Genomic DNA, 18,506 nt, shown 5'->3' on the forward strand with positions numbered 1-18,506 from the left:
TTTGTATATTATGTATCGATAATTATTTAAGATTATTTGTCTTGTACACTACGAACTCGCATAAAGTTCAACCGTTGTATCGGCACTTTGCAATGTCGTAATTATTTAATACTAAATCTACATTTCTACGACATGTTAAAGCTCATGTTGTTGAAAGACAAAAAAATAAAATATTGAAATGCGTATACATTATTCGATTTGTATACATTCCTAATTTAACAAATACACATTTAGCAACTATTATATATATTTTAAGCTATAAGTCATTATTATTATTTTATTATAACATGTTATGTTCGTACTCATATATTGTTGGAAACTGAATAAAATGTGTTATATTTTATGTATTATTCTGTGTTTTTGTATTGTCATCTGAATTAGGCTTGAATTTTGAGAGGTTTATCTTTCTTACATTTATATTTATATACATTATTTGAGATTGCATAATTCTATTAGTCGCTGCTCGAGACATGTTCGATCTTATATATTTAAATCTTGTCCATTGTACAGAATCAGACAACATACTGTGTAAGCGAAGCAACAATGGTAGCTGTGATATGAGAACCACGGTTTGTGAACAAGTCAACGGCACCACGAAATGTAAATGCAAACCTGGGTACAGCATGCATCCGTATGACAGCCATGCGTGTCAAGGTATTACGTGGATTTTTACATTTTTCAAAACTTAATTGCACATGCGGAAGAAAATTAAATTATTCATTCTGGGTTTGCTAAGCGCAATTTGATGGATTTATTGATTGATTAACCGACCGACCGATGCCTAATTTCCCCCTATGATGATGTTTTGGTGCCTTCTATATGTGTTTCATACCATACAGTTTTCATGCATTTTTTTGCAAAGCACTAGGAACATTTCACTGAAATTTGATTTACTATGGTTTGATTATTAATGCTCCTTATATGGATTGATGGCAGATGTGGATGAATGCAACTCTGGCTACATGTGTATTGACGGAACTTGCGAAAACAAGGAAGGCAATTGGACTTGTAAATGTCCCTTAGAAACAAGCCTGGTGGTCCTCAATGAAACTGTCCAAAATTGCTCAGGTATTGTGTCCATACAGCTCTCCAATATAAAAACAAATTGATAGATGAATAATGAAATTTTAACGAGAGCAAATAATTGATCTATGCTAAACGCAGTTAAAACCCTATGATAGTGTAAAAGTATATCTTTGATAAAGAAAAGAGAACTTGTATTGCTAGATTGTTTTGAATATTTCATCATAAATATACATTGGAAATGTAATTTACAGCATTAAAACCCTATTACGTCGTGTTTTTGGATTTTAGCTGCCGCATTCAACATGTGTACCTCAACGGAAACGCCGTACCGGCTTTTTACATGTCGTAACGGTGAACGGATTTGCGAGAACTCTACGTTGTCATGCCGTTGTTATTCTGGGTATTTTGTAAATGGAAGTGGCATTAATTCTACATGTACAGGTATTTTATACGAGTAACCAATCCTCGCCGTTGAATTTTATTACTGGTAAACCAACATACGTCGCCAAAACTGTCGTCAACACTTAAATGAGCATCCTATTACACCGAATGCCTTTACATTATAGATTTGCGTCTTACATTCTCATTTTAAAACAGAGCATACAACAAAAAGAGATATATGATAAATACTCGTCTTAGAAATCGGACTAAAGTGGTAAGAATTATACAAAAGAAACAATGGCAGGTAGCACTTTAAGCTATTTAGAAATCATCTTCGATAAAAATATAGCGTAATCATTGGTTATAAGATATACATTTGTACACACATATCATTTTATATGACCCTTGACACATGACCCTTTTATGTCTGATCTTTTTAAAATTAAGTGATTTTTTTCATTTAATATGCATTGTTCTATTTCTTACCCTTATTGTGTTCGCTTTAGTATCTATATTTCAATTTGTTAAGACCTCTTTAGATACGACAAATTTATTGTATTTTACACTAATTTTATGAGCTTATTTACGAAGCACCAATGCTCATATTCTCAACTGTATTTACTATAAGACAGAAAGAAATGTTTGTCCAACTGCAGTAATAACTAGCAATAATAGAAGTGAATGACACAATCTTTAAGCGCACCATTGTTTTACATTTTGGCACGACTTGCCTTTCTAGATTTAGATGAGTGTTCGAGTAATCCCTGTGGAAATGGAACGTGTGGTAACACCATCGGGTCATTTTCCTGTGATTGTAACAAAGGTTTTATATTGAATAAAACTGAGAACACATGTATAGGTAACGTTTTTCAATATTTGTATTATGGTTTTCGATTTAGACGGACATTTTGTATAAATACTATTGTTTATTAGAGTAAGCTTCAACAAACATATACAACATATTTAACATGAAGGCTATGTTTTAAGCTACGTTTAAGCAGTTTAACTAAGGTTCACATTAAAGTTACACCTAAAACATGCAAAAGCAAAGTTATATTTTAAGATCGGTCATTGGTCATTCTTTCATAATTGTTTAGATAACGATTTGTTCATTCGATTTAAGTTTGTGTCTAGACGAAAAAAGGAAATACCTGTCATGCATAGGAAGTCATATATAAGCTAAATTATTAACAATTTTGCTCAAGAATCTTTTTTTAAATGTGTATTTTCTATAATAATATGTGTTTCAGATATTGATGAATGCTTACATCCGGACGACATTTGTGTCAATGGGAAATGTTCCAATAACAACGGAAACTACACATGTACTTGTCATAATGGTTTCTACGAACAGTTTAGTAACCAGTACGTTACTTATTGCACTGGTGGGTTAGCTTTATGTATATATATATTTTCTGTATAAGAAGTTGGTCACTTACAATAGTTCCTTTCAAAATAACCTTACCGCTAAACCTTTTTGAACGCGCACTGACATTCTGATTTATTTGTTATTCATGACCACAATGTGATGAAATTAAACATGATTACATGCATGTTCTTTTTATAACAATCATGAATGTGCTATTGTAGATATAAACGAATGTACAAATGCTTCCTACTCCTGTGATGGAATATGTACAAATCAACAAGGGTCATTTACGTGCGCGTGCCCGCCCGGTTTTCATGCATCAGGCGATAATCACATGCATTTTATGTGCACAGGTTTGAATTATAACATGCCATTCAAATAATATGATAAACATTACTGAAGCATTTTGCATACTAATAAGTATTTTTTAGATTGTCATATCAAGTTCACAACATGGGTCCGTGCTTTCTTAGTAATAAAATAATTAATGCGACTACATAATAAATGTTTAGCATCTTATTGGATTGCAAATAAATTATTACTTCAATATTAACATTGTTATCGACTTGATTTCCTAAACCTAATGGATGTCATTGTAGATTTTGATGAGTGTGCGAATTCAAGTGGTTACCAATGTATTCATGGGACTTGTTCAAACACAAACGGATCGTGGGACTGCGCCTGTGGATTTTCAAGTCGACCTTTGAAGTTGAACAACAGCGTCATTGAATGCATTGGTATGGATTTGCATCAACAATATATTTAGCTCAACTATACTTAAGTGTTATTATGCATCGGTGTTGGATGTATCACCAATTTTATACACCCTTAACTTACGGTCATTACTTTGTCAACACCATCAAAGTTCTAATTATGTTTAAATGAATTGTCGCAAATAATTGCCAAAGAGTCGACTGAATTATTATTTGTCTTATTGATCTGTATGTTGAAATCATTTGGATCAATAAGTTATTTTTTCTTCAATATTGCATCTTCATTACACTTGAAAATTTTTATTAGAAGCTTCAGCCATGTGCCGCACGTTTTGTTTTTGGTTTCATTGTAAGGTTTGTATGTACCAAACATCGTGTTTGTATACTGTCGTGAGATGTTTGCGATCAAAGAAACTTCCAAGTTGAAGTTTCGTTAAAATGATAATTTTATGGAACTAGAAATTCGAATTTTCGAATTGTAAATTCAGTAAAAGCGTCAAACCAATATTTTTGATACGATGCTACGAGGGGTGTTCCAGAAGTTCGTGAATTTTCTTCATAACTCATTAAATTGTTGGCAAAAGTCAATAAAACTTAGCAAATTATAAAAACTAATTATCACGGACTTTATATATAAGCTAAAATTCATGAATTTCATAATCGCGATTGAAACGCGCTGTCATAGAGACCTTAGTTACGAAATGCGGCGCACGCGTATATTTTACTGTAAGTATGTGCGTTAAGCGCATTTATATTTGGTTTAAATGCCGTAGATAAACATAATTTACGGCAAATTTCACGTGTCGTTGACGTCACATATCTACGTTACACGTAGTTTGAACACTCAAAGTATTTTACATTATTCTAAGCTGTAACACCGCGAAGCTAAAACGACAGTAGTTAACGTAACGAAATCATGACGTCATTCAACAAATTTTAACCACGCACGGTGATTAAGTTTTGTCACTCATTTGGCTACACACGGACAAAACGTTTACAGAAGTTGGAGAGTGTGGTGTGTAGCCGTAATCTAGTGGAAGCTCTACTTTTAATTGTCCGATTTTTCTATATTTTTGCTGCTATTTTCTCTTGCAAAGATACGATGTCGAGTTAGAAAGATCAACTAACTGATGCTCAACAATATCAGAGTAGACCTAGCCTAACAGAAGCTTTTTGACACGAAAACTTTTAATTTAATGTGAAACTGAACTCTCGGATTATCTCCCCTGAATAACAACAACAACAAATGACCGAAACCGGAAGTGAACATTAAAACAATAAAGATAAAAATCAATTTGTTGTATATTGCCCTGTTATCATCCTGTTTGGTGACAAACCTTATTATTCAGATCAATTCATTCCAAAGTTGATGTAAGTGTGATGGGTGCGGCTGGATACCTGAACAGGTCCTAGTGTCAGCTCAAACCTGTGTAGTTAGTGTTGAAATTTTTTTTTTGCAAACTATGTGAAAAGAAAGTTTCAAAATCAAGTTTTTTGTAAGAGCAGGCCAATATTAGCATACCTGACAATCACATTACTTATAGACTCAAATGACACCATATGAACCCTGGACCAGTCGGTAACACAAGAAAGAATGATGATACTGTTTATCCATGTGGTACATGTGATTAGCCTGTAACTTGGGAAGATCGTGCTATCATGTTCGAAACGTGTGACCAGTGGTATCACATCAACTTTCAAGAAGTACATTCTCAAACATATAACGATCTGAATAATTCTGCAATAGTCTGGTACTGTATTGTGTGTGACAATCCAAAATACAGCTCGGTATGCTTTTACTTGGTACTGAGTACGCAAAATCAGTTTAGTGTTTTATCCAATACGTCGCTTGATAGCCCCATAGCAAAGAAGAACATGAAACCGTTACAGTCATCTACACCGTTTAGAAGTAAAAAAGCTAAACCAAATAAATGTACCCCTCTGAAAGTTTTGAATGTAAATTTCCAATATATCAAAGCCAAACAGTGTCACGATTTCTATTTTACATAAACACTCTCCCAGAAAATCTTACGTAAAATATTTGGCCCTTCGCGGACGACACAATACTTAACAATAACTTGCACAGCTGATTCCGAAACACTACCAAGAGACTTGAACTTACTTGCTGACTGGGAAAAACGTTGGAAGATGGTTTGCCATCCAGAAAAATGCAATGTTATATCCATCACGAGAAAACATCATCCCATTAAATACAACTACAACCTCCATGAAATATACTAGAATCTGTTGAAACTGTTAAATATCTAGGTGTCACGATCACATCAGAGCTCCGATGGACTCGCCACATCGTCAACATCTGTGCGAAAACTAATAACCAAATTGGATTCTTAAAAAGAAAAGAAGATGATGACCGAAGTGGAAGTCCGGCGCAAGTTTAACAAACCATGGCGCACAACGTTAAATACTTGATTAAAACAGAAGCAGAAGCGGAAGAGCTTGGCATTTGAACTACAACGTTTTACATAACAATTACCGATTGTTTCAAAATGCGCAAGGTAAGTGCTCGATGGGGTCCAACACTTCTCTCTGATAAAGAACGAGTGAAACGCTTAAAGTGCTCAGAAAAGTTTTTGAGAAAGTACCATGAAGAAGGAGAGCGTTTTTTGGACTTAATCGCCACACTTGATGGGACGTGGTTATGGTACTATGCTCCGGAGACGAAAGCACAATCTTCAGCGTGGAAAACATCAGCAAGTCCTCCGCCGAAGAAAACCCGGGTCATGAAGTCTGGTTGAAAACATATGTTCATGTTCTTCATGAATAGACGAATACTGCTCATCCGCCAGGTGCCCGATGGTCAGACGATAAATGCTCTTTATTATCGAATGGTGATGAAAAGTTTGTTATTAAAGTATGTATTGTTATTTTACAAATGTTGTTGTTACTTTAAAACAGTCATATTCGAAATAGAAAAGAAAATAATTAAAATTTAAAAACAATACATGAAACTTCAAATTCTTTAATGTGCCTGCTGCAGGTACTTTGCCGGGATTTAATGAATGCTCTAAGGAAAAAGAGACCTACGATTGATGCATCAGCCGTCACACTACATCACGACAATGGACAATGCACCTGCGCGTAAGGCCCAGTCAACGCAACTTGAGATAGATGTAATCGGTTTCAACGCTTCAGTAATGCTACTTACAGCCCGGATTTGGCGCCTATGGACTTTCGCGTCTTCCCGGAAGTGAAATCACGGTTGCGCGGTATTCACTTTGCAAGTTAAACAGGAACTTAAAGTTGCAGCACAGATAATCGTGTCGTCTTTTGACGCTGACTGGTATACAAATACTTTTGACCAGTGAATTTCCCGACACATAAAGTGCATTCGCGTTTAAGGTGGTTATGTGGAAAAGATTTGACTGTTGTTAACTTCATTACGTCATTAACGTTGAACAGAACGCGTGCGTTGGTGTGCGCATTGTGCACATGTTTAAAAATTTGTTATATCTTAATTGTTTTATTCATTTTCATGATATTTGGAGAGTAGATTTGGAAAAGACGAAATATTCAAATCATGCTATTTATCAATCCATTTATGTAACCGAATGAAAGTAATAGCGAAAATCCACTTTTCTGGAACACCCATCTTATATGTGTACATGTATTATTCAAAGACCACAAAGACATTTTTACTCGTCGGGGAATACCTATACAATTTCCAAAACTGTTCAAAATATGTTAAGCAAATCGTGTTGCGTTGCAGAGATTTACAGGTATCCGATGCAGTTTGAGGTTCAAGAGATAAGTCTTCCAGGAGGCAGCCAACCACCTGAGAAGGAAATCGAAAACCTCCTTATTAAACAGGTACTTATTGTTGAGGAGAAAGTAAGTGCGCACAATGTCTTCCGCAAATAAGACATTTATTCCTAAATTTAATGACATTTCTGTAGATATTATTAATTTGTTGAAGTGCTTCATACATGTATGTATTTTTATCAGTAAACTAAAATATGTTAATTACTGACGATGACAAATTATAAATCATGTTCATTTGCATTTGCTGAGTCATGTCAATCGTGTACGTTTGGTCCTTTCACTACAGCTTACAGACATTCTGAATACTAGCCAATCACTTGGTGGAAAAGTCCAGTTCCCTGTTGAACTGTTACCAAACGGGTATCATCATCCATCAAATGGGTAATTGTTTGTCTTCTTATAGAAATGGATGTTTTATTTATTTATGTATGCTTTAATTCTTGCTTGCGTAATAAAGTTCGCATCACATCTAATTATATATACTTATTCGCTGATTGGTCGTCTTTACGCTTACTATAATTATTGAAAAAAAAAACACACACCTGCATAATTGCATTACTATGAATTCATCCGTTTGTGCGTTCGTTGCTAGGCATGACATAGTTTAAGCCAAATGTTTAAATGTTAAGAGGCTGACATAATCAATAGTTTCTATTAAACGCTTGCATTATATTTGGCTCGACTATTTTATATGAAAAGATGAACTATCACACTCACCCCGGCGTCGGCGTTTGCGTGAGCGTGAGCGTTGGAATGTTAAAGTTTGCGTACCACCTCAAATATTTTCTTTCACACATTGCTTTCATATTTTGTATACTTCTTTACCAACATGACCCCAACCTATAAACAAGAGCAGACAACTGTATCAAGAATTGTTGAAGAATGATGGCCCTTTTTCTCCAAGAATATGCATATTATTGATAAATCTATGTTTAAGTTTGCGAACTACCTCAAATATTGTATATGTACCTTGTCATATCGCTTTTATATATTGCATACTTCTTTACCAACATAACCCCAATGTGTAAACAAGAGCAGAAAACTGTAACAAGCCATTTGTAAGAATTATGGCCCTTTTTTCACTTAGTATATGCATATTATTGATAAATCTATGTTAAAGTTTGTGTACCACCTCGAATATTTTCTATGTACCTTGTCATATTGCTTTTATATTTTGCATACTTCTTTACCAACATGACCCTAATCTACAAAGAAGAGCAGACAACTGTATCAAGCATTTTGTAAGAATAATGTTCCCATTTTATACTTAGAAAATGGAAATTTTGGTTATATTTTGTGTTAAGGTTCTTTAAATTCATAAGTATCAAAGCTATTGCTTTCATACTTGCAACACTAACGGGGAATCTGCAGCCAAAATTGTGTAACTCTGACTGGAATTTTGACAGAATTATGGCCCCTGGTCCCTTTTATACTTAGATAATTAAACGTTTGGTTATGTTTTGTGTTTTGGTCTATTTTACTCCTAAAGTATCATAGCTATTGCTTTCTGACTTGGAAAACTCGCTAACTATCATAAGAGGACTGTACAGGGCAAGTTGCATAATTCTGGTGGTCATTTTAACGGAATGATGGCCTTTTTTCGCTTAGTAACTTTGAATATTTTTTTTTTTTAACTTTGTGTTTAGATCCACTTAACTTTTAAAGTATCAAGGCTATAGCTTTTAAACTTCAAATACTTTCTTACTATGATGATGGTACTGTACATGGCAAGTTGAATTTGACCTTGACCATTGAATGACCTTGACCCTTAAGGTCAAGTTAATACATTTTGCTTAAATTGTCATAACATCTTTATTATGATCAGATTTGATCTTATTTTTTCTTATTTGTGAAAGATCATCTAATAAATGACCACACCCCACATTATACCCCCTCTCCATCTCCGCACCTCTCCATCCCAATTTTTTTCTTACAAACATGGTTAAAACACACAAATTTTTATTTATTTTATTTTTGAAGAACCGTCAAACAATACCACACAAGCTATTGCTATCAAACTTGAAATAAAATCTTATTAGTTTGTTTTATGTTTTACAAATGTTCAATAGAATCGTCTATGAAGTACAACTTTTTAAAACATAAGCGATCAATATGTTTCAATTATGGTCCTCTTCCACTTAGAATATGACTATATTACCTTTACCTTATTGAATATGAACAATTTTCCCATGATGGCTTACGTTATACTGTCAAGCACTCGAATAGTCGAGCGCGCTGTTTTCTGACAGCCCTTGTTTAAAGTATAATCGAATCAGGCTTTATCATGACACGTGTATTGCCACATAACGCAAACAAAAACGAATGTTATAAAACCAATGACAGAAGATATCGCTTTAACCAAGTATAAAACATGCTTGAATACACTGTTGTGTACACTATGGTTTTAGATAGGACTAAAATTTAAACATGTTATATTGGAATCAAATTATTGCACTATTAATATGATTTATTCACATAAATATTACAATTCACTTTAGCAATATCACATTCAATGTTACGGTGATCCTTTCAACGATGTTCAACGATTCCGCCTTAAAAGCCGTGTTTCAGAAATCTAATCCATCTCAACGAACCATTGTGGCAGGCAGCATACTAGTTATTTCGTTTAGCAAATCAGGTATATTAGTGATAGCAATTGCCTTCTTAATTCTCACATACTTATATATCAGCAAAGTAAAGTTATATAATTCATAAATTAATAAATTGAATATTATTTGGTTCCATTTGTAACAGATGCTTTGTTCGGATCTTTGACGTCCATGTGTATATGTCATATGCAACACGAAAGACGTTAAAACTTTGTTAAAATGTAATTATTTTGATTACAAAGCAAAATGAAATTATATCGCTTTTTTTAATTAGAACATGCATTTATTAATCTCTTCATAGAAACATTTAGATGAAAACCAAGGTGCTTTTTTAAGAAAGGTACACATGCTAAACACTATCTTAAAGTTTAATTTTTCATTACTAATTGGGCTTTAATGATTAAGGTAAAACAATTTCCGAAATACACACAAACTTATGCAATTTATTGGAGGTATACTCTGAAAATATTGTACGACTGTTGCTCAAAATAGATTAACAATACAGTGACAAATAATTGTAGCTTTTGCAACAATATATGATCTACATTTCAGAAATATATGTGGATCAATGCAATTTACACTCTAAAGATTGTGATTTCAACTCCACCGTATGCGTCTTCGATAAGTCAAAAGGAAGGGTATCATGCCAATGTCGCACCGGGTATAAGGACGTCAAGTATCATTATGGTGTTGGTATTTGTGAACCAGTTAAAGAGAGTAAAGGTAATAGTGTCGATGACCTTTTATTTTCCTTCATACGATTAACATGCATTCTCAATGTTTGACACATACGTTATAATAAAGTCGTTTTTAGCATACATTTATATGCGAATTCTCAGTAAAAGACTGTGCCCCTTTTTAATGCTTATTTAGCAAACAATGGGACACACTTGTGCGATAAGTTAAAATGTCCGAACTAAAAACAATTTAAGTAGGGACTTCATTTAACATGGAAATTAAGCAAATCAAATCAATATTTACAAAGGAAATATTTAACTACTTATCAATGTATGTCAGTAAGGGAAAGTTTTTTAAGTTCTGGTTTGCAAACATGACGGAAAATGGCTTATTTAAAAAAAAGGGCCCAAACATTCAAACATTCTTAATTTCTTACTTAGACATTTGTCCATGGAATGTTAAATTGCTAAATATTTAATAAATGTTGGGCATACGCGAGTTACCCTTAAATTTATAGATACAATATATGTATGAAATGGTGTTCTAGCCTTTATTATTGTTAGGTCCCCCACCATTATAGTGGTTTAACCCTGTCTGTTGGTTTGTTTGTTTGTGTGTTTGTTTGTTTGTGCCAACTCTAACATTTGCAATAACTTTTGCAATATTGAAGATTGAAGATAGCAACTTGATTGTTGACATGCATGTGTATCTCATGGAGCTGCACATTTTGAGTGGTGAATGGTTAAGGTAAAGGTCATCCTTCAAGGTCAAAGGTCAAATATATAGCTTCAAAGCGGCGCAAAAGAAGACATAGTGTTTCTGACAAACACATATCTTGTTTTTGCTTATGTTCAGATATGTAAAATACATGCTTTGTGTCCCCGATGTGTTCTGTCTAAGGTTGTTAAATCTCAATCGTTAAAACGTCCAGAATTGATACTCATAATTAGATATCATAAGCTAATCAGTCATACTATTCAATTCTTTAGATTTTTTCAAACGATTTGGGCAGAATGTAAATTACTAAAATCTGTTATCATTCGAATCAAATCCGAAACCGTCTTTGTTTTTAATTTCGCTACACCCGTCGTGTTGTCTTCACTTCAGAGGAGTTTGCGTATGTTGCCACAGTCAGTATAACAATCGAGGCAAACACAACTTCCGACAACTCATCTTTAAGGGAAACGATAAAGCAGCAGGTAAACTTTATCCACTACCAATGTTTTTTTTCAGGTTAATCCTAACATATTTAGTTAGAGGCTCAATCGGTGTACGAGGCACTAAATATCACCTATGAGCATGTACATACTACAAAAGGAATTGTACAATTTCGTTCACATCATATCGTTTGTATAGTCCAATTTATTGATTATTTAAGAACATCGTCGTATTATTGATTATATTTGTCATGGCTTATTGTATTGGATTAATGTATAAAACCTTAAAAACATTTTTTAATTTTGTATAATTCAAATTTAGAGCATAGTGTCATCGCCTTTACATGGTTAATGTAACGAAATTAGATGCGTCATTTTAATTTCAGATAACATACATTTACCAGGCTATGTTTCCGAATGACAAGATTTGGGTCGAACTAGTGCGATTATTGTATGGCAACGCACGTACAAAAAGGTAACGATACGCGTGCATTTTTGTATTTAATATCTTAAGAAGCCTCTTCGCAAATTTACGAAAATTAAGTTTTCTATCAGTCATTATAAAGATTAAAGATAACCAAATCGATTTAGACATTATTTATAAATACCCTTATGTTTTAACACAGTCGTGACGAGTTGAATTTGAAACATTTAAATCGTTTTTTACGCTTATGAATTTACTCATTTAGTAACAGTATCCAGATTAAGTTTGCAAATCCAGATTATTTGCAAACTTATTTTTTTTATTTATTGAACAATTGTTATGAAATTTTGCATATTTGTAGGGGGCATTGAGTACATACATATAATTGAAAAAAAAGAGTAAAAATGTTTTTGGAAAGTAGAGTTATTTGATGATAAAGTTGCCATCCCCCGTTGGATCCCAACGGGGTTTTGGCTCCCCCGTTAAGAATTGCAATTTTCCAACGGGAGATTTTTCCAGACGGGAGAATTTTACCTATATTTTACAAAAAATGTAATTTTAATATTATGCTTTGTTTTTTGTTTCAATGTTTACAAATACACATGTTTAAGTTATAATTGTAAGAAATATGTACTTTAATAAGAAAATAAAGTGTTTGTAGATTTTCTTCTCCCGTGGGGTTTTGACGGGGGATCCCGTGAAACTCCATATCCATTAAACTCCAACGGGGTTTTCACGGGGGACCCCGGCAAACTCCAATTTAAATTAAACCCCAATGGGAGTTTGACGGGGGATCCCCGTCTAACTCCAATTTATAAAGAACTCCAATGGGAGTTTGACCAGAGAAGGGAGGGGGGGATCAGACTTCAATAAACAGTTTATACCCATTGCAATATATCTATTGTATAAAGAGTAAAAGACACCAAACTTTATTAAATAATTGATGTTTTCTTTTTAAGGTGTCAAAATCAATTTATAATTTTTGAATTTTCTTAAATCGGTACGTTACGTTGAATAAAATGTCTTTTTGAAAGAGATTAGACCCACATATTGCTATTTCTGGAAAGATGAATTTAAAACGTTCCATAATTTTGAAAGACTGTATAAATAATAAAGTGACTTATCTCGAAAATATATTACATTTACCTTTTGATAATCCAAACGTTGCTTTTATCCATTTCTGTGATGATAAATACAATCCAGAAAGACAATAACATTGGAAACATACTTATTGTCATTCGGAATTGTATTATTGTGTTGTTTATTCCCGTTTAACAGTTTTTGAAGTTTTTTGCTCGAAATTTTGGGTCCGTCTATAATGCGTATATGACTCATTTTCGCGAATATGAACGAAACGAGCGAATATGATCGAATATTTGCAATATTGATGCTTTTTCTGCAATGTTTTTATCAACAAATTACAGTTTAATGTAAAATATAATTAAGACTGTTAACATAAATAGATCAATTCTCTAGCCATTATCATGTTTCGAACTCTAATTTCATGTTCGCGAATATGAACATTGTTTTTAGGCTACACACAACCAACAATAACCACGACGACTCCACAATACAAGGTTTACAGCATTGTGTACACACCGGTCTTACTTAGTGACGTCACCATCTATGTATAGAATGGGTTTACAGTCAACTCGTACCTTAGTCAACTCGCACGGTAGTCAACTCGCACGTTGTTTGGTCAACTCGCACGGAAGTCAACCCGTACCTAAAAGTCAACTCGCACGGTAGTGAAACTATTGATGTGTTGATGGGTTCTGAATGAGTTATTCATGCATAAACACAAATGAGAAATACTTTCAGAGTTTAGTTCAATACTTTTTATTGCAATATTTTCACAAAATAACACATTTTTTAACAAATTGTGTTTACACCAGGTTACATTATCGGCACATTATAACAGACAGTAAAAGTACTTTTTAAAATATATTTTTTAAACTATTATTTTTATTAAAATATTTGAAACACACATTGTCAAAGCTTTATCATGTACACAAGTAGACATTCATCTATATACTTTTATTTAAATATTTATTTCAATATTTACATACAGTATCAAAGCTGTACAATATGTACACAAGTAGAAATACATCTATATACTTTTATTTTAATATTTTTTTCAATATTTACACACATTATCAAAGATTTACAATATGTACACTAATATTGTAATTTAATGAATAGGACATAAAGACTGATAGAACTATGAATTATTAAGAATTTAATATTTGTCATAAAACTATTAATGAAGATCCCGTTACCTATGGAAAACGTATTGCGCACACAATTATAAGAAAAAAACGTATAACAATAATGTTAACGTGAGTACAAATACGTATAGCTTAGTATCATATAAACCGAGTATATATGATTATCATACCTACATGTATTGAAACATTTTTGTACGCAAAGATTATTAATTTTACAATAATAATCAGTCATAATACAATTTTACAGAATCAAATGTGTATTTAATTAATAATTTAATAAAATTGCCCAGCATTATCAAAATTTGAACATGAGTTACAGTTCTACATTAATTAATTAAATATTAAATTGTAAAGCATGACAAATTAAAATATTTATTTAAGTATTCCATACTACAGCCTTATTTCTAGGCAACCCCTATCAGTAATAGCCTTATCTACCCCTCGATTATCAGTACCCTCATCAGCTCTGAATGACTGACAGATAAGCTGTTTATTGTAATTTTAGGGGTGGGAAATAGGATATGGTGTTTTCAGGTATTGTTACTTTCTTGACTGATTAGGTGACATATGGTTTATTATTACAATTCCAAATTAACAATTAAAGTGATATTATGGGCATGTTTCACTGTTGAATTGAGCTGAACATAATTAACAGGTCAAAAGAGTTAGTTTAAATGTGGTTACTGACGAATTATCTGCAACTCATCTTGCTGCCAGTTGTTTATAAAAAGTATATATTATAATCGATATTTTACATGACTCACCCAGTCCTCTAATCCGAAATGATCCGTAAAACAAAATAGTGTTTTTGTGTCGTATGAACGAATCTGCACTAAAACTAGATTAAGATTCACTTCGTAAATCGAATCTTGTATGTCGTCAGTTGTCAAAACGAAACTACGGTTGATATTCAAATGCATTATTTTTCTCTTTCCGGGATATTGTTGTAGTATGTTGATGCTGCATTAACAAATATAAGTGTATATGAAGTGAAAACACCAAAAATAAACAACGGTTGCGATAGACACTACATAGACATATACGCTCTTTAGTCGTACCGAGCACATATCAGTGAAAGGGGGAAAAAATTACATATCTTTAGGGTATGGGTAACCTATGGTCTTTAAAAATCGATTAGGAATTTATAAAAGGTATTTCTTGTGTTAGGTTTAAGAAAGACTGTCTCAAAATATTGTAAAAAAAACAACATTGAAACTAGCGACAGCTCCCTTGCAAGGATATTTTGGATCTCCAAAAAGGAGATTTTTGCGAAGGTCAATATTTCACGCTGCAGAAACAGAACAGAACTTTAAAGGTAAATTGTGAAAAATCTAAAGACTTGTAGTTAAATAAGCACAGCACATGGTTGAAATTAATGAGTAATGTAGCCAAAACTAGAATTGCATTCTGTTTGAATGTACTTTGCATGCCATGAAATGGGTAAAATTTCTCAATTTTTCATTAAAAAGTAGGTGGGTGGGGGAAAGGGTGTCAGATAATTCACCCCCAAGACAATTCATCCCCTGGACAATTCACTCCAGAATTTGATTTCCTTGGACAATACACCCCCAAGACAATTCACTGCCATATTTTTTATATGATATTGTATTGTCATTTGCTTTTGTCATATTTAAAAATAAGTTGTGAACAGATGTTTGGGGTTATAATTTTGACTTTGTAGCACAATTTTGATGTGAAGATAATAAATGTAGTATGTAAATGAAAGATGAAATAGTGTTTTTTGTCAAATGCAATCCAACCAATGTTATTTTTCTATAAACTGTGTTACAACATATAAAATTGAAACAAATTAAGTATTTTGTATTTATAATATTTGTGCATTGGATTTAAATAACAGTCTGCGAAATAAGCGCACGCCCGTTGGCCTGGGCGTGTAAATTATAGCTCGGGCCTATTAAAATTGCCATATTGTACGCCCGTCGGGCCAGTAGAAATTCCGTGTATCAATATTGTTTCATTTTAAGTGTGATAAAAGTCATTATTTTGTGAGTACGTCGCGAAGATTTCCGACAGAACTTCGTTCAACTTCGCCTAAAATACGAGATTTAAACGCGTTCCGATTGGTCCATACATTCAACGGTCATTTTCGAGTCGTAACACAGGCCACGTGGTGAACAATTTAGACTGGTTATTTACTAGTGGCACACGTCATGCTGATGTGTTTTTTCTGCTGAAGTAAACTTATCGACGTACGCGGCTTGCATTTCCCGAATAAACATCGTTTTACTTTGTAACCTTGTTTGTGGGTTTATTTCCAAAGTTGTAAGTCCCTACGCGCATAAGGCTGCATAATGCTTAAATACGTAGCTGGTGTGAAGCCTGGCAAGAAACTGCCCACTTCTGATCGTAAGTCAACAAATGACTATGAAAAATCACGGAAACGTGAATTTCAAGAAAAGTAGTAAAAAATCAGTGATGAAGGAGAAGCTACTTCTGTAAGACAGAGTTTAATAAGCTACGCTTAAAAACACAGCATAAGAAAAAAGTCAACATGTATGATAAAAGTATGCCATCTATGCCTTCACTTGTCAAGTAAACTTCTGGAAAATAACTATCAGGTTGCTTGTTTTACAGGATATGGTTTCTGACTAAGAGGATCTCCAGGATTGCAGTGATGATTAGATGAACGAAGAAGTTGTTTATCACATGTTAAATACTTATAATTTATAAAGGACATAATTACACTGACTTGTTATATTGTGTTGCAATTGTTTTTGCAATAGGCTTTACAGTTAACATACCCTGGATACAATTTTACTTTTAATAGATTAACTGCTTTTGAAAGATGAAACCCTTTATCAGGGTGTATATTTTAACAAATTTACTTTGGGCTAGTAATTTTGCTGCTGGGCTACTTGTCTTTACCATTCCAGTAGCCCGAATGGCTAGTGGATAAAATGAACTATCGTGAAGACTGAAATAATATTATTAGGTTAACTGCTATTTTATTATTGAGAACTTTGTCAAATATTGAAGTTGATTAATTAGTTTCATTTAATTCTTAGAATTTTACATTTTGACAATTACTTATTTATTCATGTTAGATGGGATAATTAATTTAATAAAATATTATGGTTTAATTGATAAGAAAACCTTAATTAAAGAAAGGAAATTTAATCTGGTTGGAAGCGTGCTATTAATGGGTATTACAATCAAGCAACAACAACATCAACAACATAACCTTTATTAAGCTCAAATCACAAATATAGTGACACATGAGTATACAGTGACAATGCATCTTTTACAAAGAGTTATTAACAATTGTGACATGGTGTTAAACTTTACATAGAAAATAGAAAAGAGAAAGAGAAGTGGAGATGAAAAAAGATATGAGACATACATTTGAATTGAGTGGGGGAATGATGATGTTGACCTGAGAAATAAACATGTTTTATTCCTTTGGCCTGAATAACCTGTTTGTTTACATGAATTACTGATGCAGACTATAGTTATGGTTTTTCCATTCGGTTCTATTTAAAACCCGGTGAATTTGATTGGTTAATTTATTTTTGTCTGCAGCGCTTCGCTGATCTGTGTGTAAACCCTGGAATTAGGTCAGAAATGTGCGTATTGTTTGTGTTTTCACTGTTTCCTCTGTAGAATAATCGTGGAGAGTGTTTCATTTATAGATCGCATATTAACTAAACTTTCAAAAGTGACGTATAGATTTACATTTTGTAGACCGAAATTGTCTGTTAATGTAATTCTACTTGGGATTAATTGGTGTGTTTAAATTAAGTAATGATCAAATGTGAAGTGACCCATTCATGTGACATTGACCGATGTTGTGTCAGGCCAGATTAACCATGCCCATGTTTGTCCTGTGTCAGTGACCATGTGATTCGTAAGTAAAGGACTTTATGTTATTGTTTCAGCAAGTAGCTTTATATAATCATGTACTAAATTGTGTCGATTTGACCTGCAGTAGTGAGATTGCATGACAAAAAGTACTTTACTGTACATGTATTTGTGAAGTTGTGTAAGTTTACACATGGCCACATGAAATCAATGGTGAAAGGCATGGATGGGTGATGGAGAGGGGGGATGAGTAGAATTGCTTGCAATAAGTAATAAGTGTCAAGTGTCATTGATTAAAAAACATATTCCAGCAAGGTTAACA

At 33.2% G+C, this 18,506-nt stretch overlaps 1 protein-coding gene across 1 annotated transcript in view; it reads left to right on the forward strand.

Moving 5' to 3' along the window:
- The window catches only part of LOC127865762 (uncharacterized), a 54,878-nt gene extending 42,686 nt beyond the window's left edge, over positions 1 to 12,192 (forward strand). The window contains exons 22-34 of the mRNA XM_052405709.1: positions 511 to 654; positions 937 to 1,068; positions 1,315 to 1,467; positions 2,147 to 2,266; positions 2,658 to 2,792; positions 2,998 to 3,129; positions 3,376 to 3,513; positions 7,217 to 7,317; positions 7,556 to 7,650; positions 9,768 to 9,907; positions 10,431 to 10,601; positions 11,664 to 11,755; positions 12,100 to 12,192. Of these exons, the coding sequence (XP_052261669.1) occupies positions 511 to 654; positions 937 to 1,068; positions 1,315 to 1,467; positions 2,147 to 2,266; positions 2,658 to 2,792; positions 2,998 to 3,129; positions 3,376 to 3,513; positions 7,217 to 7,317; positions 7,556 to 7,650; positions 9,768 to 9,907; positions 10,431 to 10,601; positions 11,664 to 11,755; positions 12,100 to 12,192 (1,646 nt within the window). The remainder of the gene's footprint in view (positions 1 to 510; positions 655 to 936; positions 1,069 to 1,314; positions 1,468 to 2,146; positions 2,267 to 2,657; positions 2,793 to 2,997; positions 3,130 to 3,375; positions 3,514 to 7,216; positions 7,318 to 7,555; positions 7,651 to 9,767; positions 9,908 to 10,430; positions 10,602 to 11,663; positions 11,756 to 12,099) is intronic.
- Positions 12,193 to 18,506: the final 6,314 nt, after the last annotated feature.

Source organism: Dreissena polymorpha, chromosome 2 (genome assembly GCF_020536995.1).
Source record: "Dreissena polymorpha isolate Duluth1 chromosome 2, UMN_Dpol_1.0, whole genome shotgun sequence".
NCBI lineage: Eukaryota > Metazoa > Mollusca > Bivalvia > Myida > Dreissenidae > Dreissena > Dreissena polymorpha.